This window comes from Cyprinus carpio, chromosome B17, assembly GCF_018340385.1.
Source record: "Cyprinus carpio isolate SPL01 chromosome B17, ASM1834038v1, whole genome shotgun sequence".
NCBI classification, from domain to species: domain Eukaryota; kingdom Metazoa; phylum Chordata; class Actinopteri; order Cypriniformes; family Cyprinidae; genus Cyprinus; species Cyprinus carpio.
The window spans coordinates 13,550,656-13,562,391 of NC_056613.1; the positions used below are offsets into that span (position 1 = coordinate 13,550,656).

The following is an 11,736-nucleotide window of genomic DNA, read 5'->3' on the forward strand; positions in this document are numbered from 1 at the left end:
CAGAGAAAATCGACATGCTCACGGTCAGAGCCCAGAGAAGAACTAAAGATAAAAACATTTATGGTTACGGTCACCATTGCCCTTACCCGAAAAACGCTTCCACGTAAGGTGAAAGGTCACGCCCTGAAACTCCCAAGCCACTCCCTCCCGCTAAACGCCCCTACTATCGGGCACAATGCACAAAGAAACAAAACTCTGAATATCCTGACATGCCAAACATAGTTTAAAATCTCTTAACTGCTCATTTTTCTTAAAAATATCTCTTTATTTAGTTATTGAAGCAAACTGCAAAGGTCCCATTCATTCGTCCTTTATGCAGATTCCGAAATCCCGCCCCGCCCCCCAAACCATATTCAAACCTCTTTTAGATTCACCCCCAGAACGCTCCGACAGACATCGCTGAGGTTTCCGCCCCGATAGCGGCTCTGAACTCAAGCTGCATGCATGTAGAACAGAAACAGGAAGTAGAAGATGATTGGCCAGCCCAAACATCGCCACTAGCAAATGGAACCAGTTAAGCAGTTCACCAGATGCTTTTACTTTAGTTTCTGAAGGTTTGATATCAGGATTAATTGATTGATCTTTTTGTAGATGTCTAAGCAGTTCTTTGGGAACAGGACCACTAACCAGTACATGCAGGTCATTTATGTTTTAGTCATTTTTGTTTGTTTTATTTTTTTATATATATTTTTTCTATATATGGACATTTTCCTTTTTTAACATTCAGTTTTTTTCTATACAGAAACAGTATGAATAAATGAATATTTTTGCGTAAGAGGTAAGTAAAACATTTGACTGATTTTTTTTGTCTTCTAAAGAGGTCAGGAGAGAATAGAAGAGCTTCACTTTGCCGTCATCATTTGTACAAATTCTGTGGACAGAAAGAGAGAAGGACACATCAGACATGACGCTCAAGATCAAAACAAAGCACAAAGCCTACTAGTTTCCAGACTGCTCCCTTTTTGTATGTACACGCAAATAACCTTGCATTATCCAAATCCAAACTACATTATTGTAATTGAAGTGGCAATTTATAAAAGTAATGTTTAATCTGCATAAACGGTGACCCTTTCTGGGTAATCTCAGCACACAGCTGCATCGTACCTTCGTAATTGACCTGACCGTCGCCGTCGATGTCAGCTTCTCTGATCATTTCATCCACCTCTTCATCCGTTAGCTTCTCACCCAGGTTTGTCATGACGTGGCGAAGCTCTGCTGCGCTGATGTAGCCGTTCCCATCCTGCCACAGACAGACAGGATCAAAAAGTCAGCCGTGTCATGCTGTTAAAATATTAAACCACAAAATCCAAAGAAGGTGACTTTGAAAACAGTAATGACGTATAGTGGAAGCGTAATGCAGATAAAAGGGGCGGCAGCAGAGTTCAAGGATGATTTTTCCTATGCCCCAGTAAACCTGCAGGGAGAGATATCTGAATGTGGAAATGACTGTTGGCATGAATCTGTGGAACAAGGGCTGGTTATTTAGTTTTCCAACGATTGGTTTGTTTTTTCCTGCCTCCTCACAAACTTCATCTTCCCACAATGCTCTCTTTTCTTCACTGACCTTGTCAAACACTCTGAAAGCCTCGCGGATCTCCTCCTCACTGTCTGTGTCTTTCATTTTCCGGGCCATCATTGTCAGAAACTCGGGAAAGTCAATGGTTCCATTACCTGAAAGAAATTGAGAAAGAATAAACAGATCTGGTCCGGGATGTTCCGACAACTCGGATGAACTATCCAGGACGTAGAATGCAGGGCAGTCAATGCAACATAATGAGGAGTAATAAGGTCTAATAACACATATTTAGTGTGTCTGAGTGTCATCTAATTGAACTAGATTAGTCCTACAGTATTTGAGAGAGTCACGGCAAACACTCTCCAGGATGCACCGTAAACACTCTACAGGAAAGCTCACAGGAACGAACGTCATGTTTAATTTCTTATATTGCGAGATAAAACAAATTGAATTAGGGACACAAAACATATCAGTAATAGAGTTTTTAATATGTATTTTTTTATATGTAATTGTTTAGTTTTTATAACACTAGTAATATAATAAAAGTTCAATGTAATCTTTAGCAATCTTAAAATGAAAATGCATTTTTCATGCTGTAAATGTTGCAATGTTTGTAATGTTGCAATGTACATTTTAGCTTTTAGACTTTCATATTTAATTCATTAAGACACAACAGTGAAGAATTTAATATTAGCCATTTATCTTTTTTTCCATTTCTAATTTGATTCTAAACAAGAATGTTGACTGTTCTGGGTTTTTCAGGCTGAAATGTGTTTCTCATTCCGTTGAGGTTTAACCAAGCTGAGGTGGGATATTTCCATTACATGGGACAAATATGACATCCTCCTGTGTACATGCGTGTGTGAAAATGATTACTACAGCCATTCCCACAGGGCTCACACTGCGTGTGTAATCTGACAATGTGGGTGTAGACAAGTGCTTGCGTGTGTGTGTGTGTGTGTGTGTGTGTGTGTTTTCTTCACATTGCATGTTCTTCTCACTGGAGCTCTTCACAAACACTCTCTTGATTCCATCGCCACCACTGCCAAAGTGGATTATGTAAAGGATTCCATGAGGTCTTTATTACCTGCTGTTATTCAACGGCTTTACTGCTGTCTGACCTACAAAAATGACTCCATACCACACCACACAATCCCATCTGTAAATAATCAGTATATCAGAAACCCAGCGCACTCTGCATGATCTAACAACATGTTAAAATGGAACTAACGTTAAAGGACACTCTGTAAAGACACCATTGCATTCTAAACACTAATTACATCAGCTCTGTAACAGGAGAAGCTTCCCAGGCGTATTACATTTTGGTGTTATCTGAAAGCTTGCTTGCTTGCACACAAGCTAATTACAAAACAAGATAACCGTTTAATCACAGAGAACAACAGTTCTGGATAGGAAGGTGTCCCTAGCATAATATCAATAGTCAAAAATAAAATGAAAAGAACATAATATTTCATTTTAAAAAATGAGAATGTTAGTTATGTCTTCAGGGGTATATAAGCAGGTGTGAAAAAAGTTACCCACCCTGTATCTGATTCTAAAGAATCACAGTGCTGACTGCCTACACTACACTGAAACAAATACTAACACCTAACCCTAACCTTAAGGTTAGTATAGTGTAGATAGCATATCATGATGGATAACATTACTGTTGGTTGCCTTTCTGAAGCCTGAACTGAATCCAACTCACCATCAGCATCCACCTCGTTGATCATGTCCTGCAGTTCAGCCTCCGTGGGGTTCTGCCCAAGTGAGCGCATCACTGTGCCCAGCTCTTTGGTTGTGATGGTACCGTCACCATCCTTATCAAACAAGGAGAAAGCCTCCTTAAACTCTGTGAGGTAACAGACGAGAAATAGCATTAAAACCTCACATATATAAAACTTAATTTTCACAAGATCCATTTTCCTGAATCATCTGACTGAATGAAGGGAAGGTGTACTGATTGGAAGTAGTTAATATGTGACATTCATCCTTCACAATTAAGTTAATTCAGGGCATGTTTACACCACAAACACACTCAGATTGGCTTACCAGCAATTTGCTCCTCGGTGAGTTGGTCAGCCTGGAAATGGAGGAGGAAAAAAAGTGATGAGTAAATGAGTGTCATAAACATTTATAACACATTGTTTTATTGTGCGAAGCACTTTACAAACTGAACAAACCAAAATACCACAGATGTCCTGTCAGGAAGGAAACAATAAACACAAAATCAAGATCAAACCACTTGCACACCCAGAGTCTAAAACGTAAAAAAATATGAATAGAAGAGCTTAACCATAAAATAAATATACAAAATAAACTAAATGTTCTTCATAAAGCTTTCTTAAAAAGCAAAAGCAAAAATGTCTACTTTATTTGCCCTATTCATCACTTCCTGATACTGACACTCAAGCTTTTGCTTGAAAACTCAAGAAACCTGATCAATGCCAGCAAGCAAGTCAAAATACCACTTTGACCTCCAATTCATAAAATAATGAATGAACATCCCCTTAAAGGCCACAATGAACAGCTACATGTATTCAAAGACACACAAAAAACTAAGTTCTTGATAACGCAACCTTTATCCCATCAAACTGAATGTCGGTCAGATCAGCCACCAGCCTCTTTGCCTTGGGTTCACTGTCCCAGCCATCAGTCTTCTTTACATCTTGCCTGTCCATTTTAACTGGTGCTTTCCTGGGTTTGACCTCAGCAGTGGGGCTTTTCATTGAGGTCAGGCCATCCACCGCTCCTTGGACCATCACCAGACCTTCTGCCAGGCACTCGGCCCGCTTGGCGTTTTGGATGCCTTGCCGCCTGACATCCCCAAGCTCAGTCCGGCAGTACTTCAGACAGTTTTTTAAATCCTGGACATCTCGCACCATGCTGTCAATGCGGCTGTTGGTGGAGTCCACCAGCATCTGCAGGAAGGACTTGTAGTTTCTCTCTTGTAGCTCAATCAGCTCTTTATAAAAGAACTGCTGCTGGTCAAGGAGATCGTAGACCATGGATAATGACACAGAGTCCTCCTCAGGGTAGATGACAGGTCTCTTTGGAGGCATTCTGGTCTTTGTGAGTAGACGTTACCTGAAGCACGTAGAGGCGAGTCTGGCTGATGAACAACGGAGCCCGAGAGAGCTCACCTGACCCTTCAGGCCAATGTTACTGTACCAACCTCCCAGGCCGCATTGGGTATCGCTCAGCACGATATTAGGACGATTTTTGAGAAGCTTAACGTCAGCAGCTCACTACGGTTACAAAGCTGAGGGTCAGGGATCGTTTCCATTATTTGAAATTAGTCAAATGGGCATCCCATCAGGTCACTCAAGCAAAGTAGGATGTATTCAGAGGTCGATCGGCAGGTACACAGAGTGACAGCTAAATCAAAGGAAGGTATTAAGGTCTGTCTGTCTAAATAAAATGACCCATCACTTTACCTGCTCCTGCGGTCATCTCAGTTTACAGCCAGCCGTGGGTTTGCATTTATATCTCTATCTCTTTGATCATCTGAGTGGCATCTCGTCTCTGCTAATTGTGCAAACACCTCTCTCCGTATCCGAACACAATGGCAGGTTTTACCTTTCTCTGCGTGGATGCATTATCTCACCTGTCTCGCTGTTCTTGTGATCTAGTTTATTTTTTTCTGCCTGTCCCTCCCTAGGGGTCCTGTTAGCCTGAGGATTAAAGATCAGGGCTGCTTGCATAAAGATTGTGAGTTTAAATCTAGATAGGGACAAAATATAACCTGGAGAGTTACAAAGGTCCCATCCTGAACAATTATGACTATGGTGTTGTGTAAGGCATCTCGGCACATGTTGTTCCAATTAGCATACTGTCCATAACTCCCTTGAAATGTAACCTAAATATGAATATATGTCCCTTACCTTTATTCAAGTCTCTGGTTTTTAAAGTCGCTACAGATCCATATTGTCACATACATCAGAGTGAATCATATTATTAAATATCCACTTCGTGGATGATTGAAAGAAGGCAGACCTGAATGCGAATTTGCAGTCAATTATAAGAAAGGGGCAGGGTGTATGAGGACGAAATGTTTGGCATATGTCACCGGAGGAGTCTGTTGTTTCACTGGAAGACTGAGTTATGACATTCTGATGAAAAAAAAAATTTATAAAAAGAAACAAATGCATTCATGCATGAATCGTTCATAGTAAGATCAATAACATGCATATCGTACATAGATAGGTTGAAATTCCATTTTATGATGACTTCAACATTAAAATTTGTTGTCTAAAGTGTTTACATGATATTCAAGAGTGATGACGCATCTATCCACTGTTGCACCAGCAGTATCCCGTATGTGCCCGCAGAACTCTGGTAACTTACTTTTCCAAAATAAATTACTCTTAGAGGCAGCATGAAAGGGAAAATTGGAATTGTCTTTTCTTCTTTATTGTGACATATATCTGACTGAAACTACTTCTTGAATGAGAAAATAATGTTGGGCAGAACTTGATTTTGTCCATTCGGAATTTATTTGCATCTCTGTCGTTTGCTAACTGCTGAAAGAGTTTCATGTAGTCACAGGTTGCTGGAGGGGAGGGATTAAAACTGACCTGGTTGGACACATTAATGTTTCTGATTAAAGTTTACTTTTTGAAATAATATGCATGTATAATAAGGTGCATGGCTAAATCATTTTCAATAAACAATTCAAGATTTCATAAGAAATTAGAATTTCAATTTGGATTTTATAGTGACTTTAATAATTAATGAATAGTTGCTGGTCTGACTCACTCTGAAACACTGCCCTGTATAATTTACAGCATTGTTAGAGAGAGACTAGACATTTTACCTGAAATACATCTAAGTTAATCAGAGTCAAACTGAATCAGAATTGGAATCATGTTGAAGCAAATCTAATCAAAGTGAATCAAAAATCTGTAACAATATCCAAATGTGTGTTCATTAAATAAACATTTCAGCTTCTTTCCCCCCAAAAAAATCAATGTGGAAAATGCACCGTCTGCAGATTCCCCATGGACCCCATCCATAAAGGATAATTTCTTCTCTCCAGCTGATGGGGGAGAACAGGATCCTGGACCTCTACTGGAAGCCTTCCAGGCTATTTGCCATCCAGCAAAGCTTCAAACATCGCACACCACTGCCAGGAATTTGGCCTGGATCTGAAAACGCTGCGCAGTGTTGCCTGGAATCTGGCCTTGATTTAGGACTCATCAAGCGGCAGGAGCAGCTGAGAGAAGGCGCTCGGGATGCCCAGTGTACGATAATGAATGTGGTATTGCCACTTTCACACCATGTTAACAGGGAGTCCCTAAGGTCCTTAACCAACATGCTGACAGATGCAAACACTACAGAGTCTAGTTCCAGTAACTGTCTCTCTTCACAAAATGAACACCAATATACCCACAACTTAGCACCTAAGACAGGAAGATGTCTGAATATAAACTCATGACCACAACTGTGAAGGCAGCTTCCTTGTGAACCAAACCAACTGTGTACCGTGAAGACAGCAAGACCTGAAATAGCCATTTGTTGATGGCTAATCTGGCCAATTTAGCAACCAGGTTACCCAATAAATTCTCTCTTATATATGCGTGTAGTTATTGTAGTAGCATTCAAGCGGTTTACCATGACTTGTCATTTCAGAGAAGCTTCCAGAAAGGCCCGTATGAAGAAGTGCAGACTGTTTCTAGACAGTTCTACATGATGGGTGGAAAAAACATTATTTTCCTCACTGATTCCCATGGCATATAACCCGTACAGGCAGGACAACGAAACTAGAGCTGCAACATGGCCAGGAAGGTCCTGAAGATGTAACTTGAGGGAGGAAACAGACACCTCATACAGCAACTAGCCATTCATAGTTCATCACGGAACTGAGATAATTCTCACCAAACAGCACAGGCTTAAATAACATCCATAAAAAATGATTTATACTGAGCCTTCTGGCATTGTGCTGTGGAAAAGCTGAAGCAGAAGTGTTTGTATGGACTCGCTAAGTCGGCATTGACTTTGTTGAACTCACTCAGGACATTCTTTCCATGCTTCACGAACAATGTTTGCTTTCTTGAGCTAAAATGCACCATTTAAACAAAGGTTTGTTTATTTTCTCATTGGGTATCCTATCCAGCTGTAGGATTTATGAACTCTGTTTCGTGCTCTTATGAGGGGAAACATTCAAGCCCAGAGCCCAGACAACAAACAGACCAGTTACTTTCACAACAAGTCAACAGAGCCCAAAATGATGTTTGTGCCAACCTAAAGCAGTAATAATGCTAACTTACGGTCCTAATTCTGCTTAGTTTTGACAGATTTGTCAGTTATGCAGATTGTAATTTTAAAAAGCCTAATAAAAGAGCAGCGAAGATAAATAACATGGTCATAAATACATGTAATAACATTTTTTCTACAAAAATTAAACAATGGTCAACAATAGCCAAGACAACCTACATCTCAACATCTCAGTCTGAACATTTCAGGAAATATTTCGATCAAATATTGAACATCTGTTATCATTTTTATCTTTTTTTTATATTTATCTTTCTTCTGTGAATCAAAAAAGGGGACTGACCGTTCACTTTCACTGCATCTTTTTCCATACAATTAAAGTAAATGGTGACTGAGGCTGTCATAACATCTTGAATTGTTCTTCAGGTAAGAAAAAAAGTCCTACATATTGGTAACGACGTAGGGGTGAGTAAATGATGACAGAATCGACATTTTCTGTGTGAATTCTTTCTTTAAGGTCTTTCTTTACTCTTTATTCAGACTGGCCTGATTTTCTACATTGGCTGTCAGTGATGTCTATAGCAAAATCATTCGCTAAAGTAAAACAAATATTGTCTCAAACATATCAATTACAAGGGCTAGCACAATGTTTTCTTATTAAATAGAACGTGGGCACTGATCTGTCCAGCACATTACACCGCAATAAACCGCGTATGTAACATTTCCTGCCGCAATATGACATCAATAATACTGCAACACGTTCAAAATAATAATTAGACGCAACCTTCGTTTGCGAGGTGCAATGAAATACAGAACCGAGTCTAATTCATTTCAAATAAAATTTGCTGTTGCACGAGCGCAAACGCAGAAGAGGCATGCAGGTGGTTAGTCATGTCTATATATTAACCGCAATGCGTTAAATGCATAAAATATGAACACGTTCATGAATGAGTAGTGCATGATAAAAGCTTATACGTACCATATCGGAGAGTGGAGAGTGGACGAGGTTTGTTAATCTACACTAGACTGCAGCGATGCTCCGCTCTCACTTAAAGCTCCACCGTGCGACTGTCGCTCGCAGAGTATTGAAGGTGATCCGGTACTATATACAATACTGTATTCCTCCGCCGTACGGACACCTATCACTCACTTCCGCATAGAGCAGTCAGAAGCCCCGCCCACCTACTTATCATAACCATCTCAGTCCCGAGAAGGAAAAGTATTTATGAAAAATATAGGCTATTAGCGAAATATTATGTATAATATGTAGTATGCAATATGCATATGTAACATGTACAAGTATGTGTAAAATGTGCTCAAGTATATGAAATCTGATATTTTCTGGTAGGTCTATATAATGTTTCCATCACTGGTTGGAACAAACACAGTATATTTACAGTATACTGCATGTAAATGTTTTATATGTAAACTTACAGGTTTAATATTATTTATGAAGAGTTATGTTATGTATTAATAATGAGAGTTAAGTGCCCTAATTAGTATTTTCTTATTAAATAATTTCAATATATGAAGCAGTACAGATGAACAATGTACTTGTTCTACTAACATGCAGTATATGTAATGCGCACACTGTAATAAAAATTGCATTAAAATCACTGAAATTCATGTGTCCGGTATTTTAATTTTCACTTCATTTTTGTAAGAAAACATACAAAGATATTTTACAGATAAAAACATGGGATACTTCTAATTCTTCTAATACTTCTAATTCTTCTCGCAAACGACCAGTTAATATGTTTTGCAAAATCTAAAGTCAATTCATTTAGGGGCCTGATAAGACTATTAAAACAATAAAAGTGATAAGCAAATACTGTTGTGCATATGTGCCAATGTTATGGCTAAATGTACAGAAAGATTATAATAAAAATATTTAACATTTGTATAAAAAAACTCTGAGCCTTATTGTGAATTAAGTCATTTGTCACAGAGAAAAATCCATTCCACTGATCTCGTAATTAACCAAATAATTCCCAGTGAACAAAGTTAAATTTGATTCTGAAACTGAAAACTCACTAACAATTAAATAAAACATGAAAATAATTATTCTGAAACTGAAAACTCACTAACAATTAAATAAAACGTGAAAATAATTGTTTTAATATAATATTATACATGACGTTTAGTTCTTTTTATTTCAAATTGTTCACCAATTTGGATTAACATGTTTTTGAATGCATTTTAGAAATATAAGATACAAATTAAAAAGTCAGTTATTAGTTTAAGATAACAGAATCTATATATAAAAATAAAGGACAAATCGAAATCCAGTAAAATAATTTTTCAGGGTCACAGTACTAAAAGTAGTCTAAGAACATTTTACATCTTGAGGGACTACTTCTCTAGAAGGCACTAGTTTCTTTCGTCGGAATATTACTTATTGCATCAAGCCCTCTGTCTTTGTTGACGCTAGAGAGATTTCGGCTCAGCATGTCACAGCTTTTATGATTTGCCAGCTGAGACCTGCAATCCGCTCGTGATTGTAACAGCGTCTCTGATTGGTTACGTTAGACCTGCAATGCGTCAAGCCATTGCGCTCAGTGTGTCCCGGATCAGGACAGGGCTGATTAAATTTCTCTCCCGGGATCAGATCTTATATTATACACTCACCGTGAGACTCCTTCACATCCAGAAAGTTAAGGTTTAATTGAGTTTTCTAGAAAACAATGGTAAGCACAAAGTGCTGTGCTTTGTCTTACATAAAGCCAATTGGACACATTCGCAGATTTAAAAATAAATAACATTTCAAACAGTGAAATAAATAAATACAAATACTGTGTATATCGATGTTGTGATAATGAAAGATTTCACTTACTAGGACCAATCCTTTGTTAAATATATGCACTAAACTTTTGCAAAACTATTACTATAATATATTAACTTTTGATGAACTTCTTTCTTCTTGATAAAAATTCTTAAAATGTCTTAATCGCCAAGGAAAAATATTTTTTTTTCGCACTATTTTCCCTGAGCGGTCTTAACTACACTAGATTCATGTACGGGTCATGCCTAAAATCCTTTAAATAAATCGGCTGAAGCAGTTTGAAAAGTTTAACGATTCTCTCACGCGGTGAACTGAAGCAGTTATGATATTTTTATCAACACGCATAAGAAATAGAGCTGGTTTAAAGATGCTAAAACTTATTTGAGCTAAAAGATTAACTTTAGTATTGTTTGCAAATTGTATTATTAATTATTATTAATTTAATTATTATTAACTTATATTAGTAAGTTGTACAAAATCACCACTGGCTCTGCACCCCTTATATATGCCCCCCAGGAGCTTCCGTTCTGCAAGTGAACGTCGCTTTATTGTTCCTTCCCAAAGAAGCACAAAATCACTTTCACGGACTTTTAAATGAAATGTTCCCTTCTGGTGAAATGACCTCCCCAGCTCACTCCGAGCAGCTGAGTGCTTATCCATCTTCAAGAATCGGCTAATAACACATCTCTCCCATCTTTATTCGACCCTCTAACTCTAGCACTCTCTATTCTAATTCTATTCTTTAAAAAAAAACCTAACACTAGCTTCTCTAATATTTTCGTATTCTCTTTTCTTTTTATTTATTATCCAATTAACAAAACCAAAAAAGGAATCTAACACTTTCTCAAATATGTTTTGCATAACATTACGGTGGTACGGTGATAACACTTAACAGCACTGTGGTGCTGTTAAGTGTTAGGAACTATCTTCTGTTTTTTTTAGGCAGCTGTTTCTCTATTCTATCTGTTTTATTTTTATTTATTGTATAATTTTACAAAGAAAAAGAAAAACCTTGCTACGTGTACTGCGTTAAGCTAGTTGAGACTTGTTATAGCAGTTGCCTATCATTGCTCGTTTGTTCATTTTGATTGCTTCCACTGTCCTCATTTGTAAGTCGCTTTGGATAAAAGCGTCTGCTAAATGTCTAAATTTATTATTGTAAATTATATTTAGGTTCTAAATTACTCTTTTGTGAGCCTGCATCTATGTCAGGGCCGGTGTTCTG

At 38.0% G+C, this 11,736-nt stretch overlaps 1 protein-coding gene across 1 annotated transcript; it reads right to left on the minus strand.

Annotated features, from left to right (window-relative positions):
• Positions 1-808: 808 nt before the first annotated feature.
• calm1a (calmodulin 1a) lies at positions 809-8,847 on the minus strand. Its single transcript, XM_042742376.1, has 6 exons — positions 8,709-8,847; positions 3,569-3,599; positions 3,225-3,368; positions 1,565-1,671; positions 1,105-1,240; positions 809-871 (listed from the first exon to the last, which is right to left on the minus strand). The coding sequence occupies exons 1-6, from the start codon at positions 8,709-8,711 to the stop codon at positions 843-845; spliced, it is 450 nt and encodes a 149-aa protein (XP_042598310.1). The 5' UTR covers positions 8,712-8,847; the 3' UTR covers positions 809-842.
• Between the last annotated feature and the right edge of the window lie 2,889 nt (positions 8,848-11,736).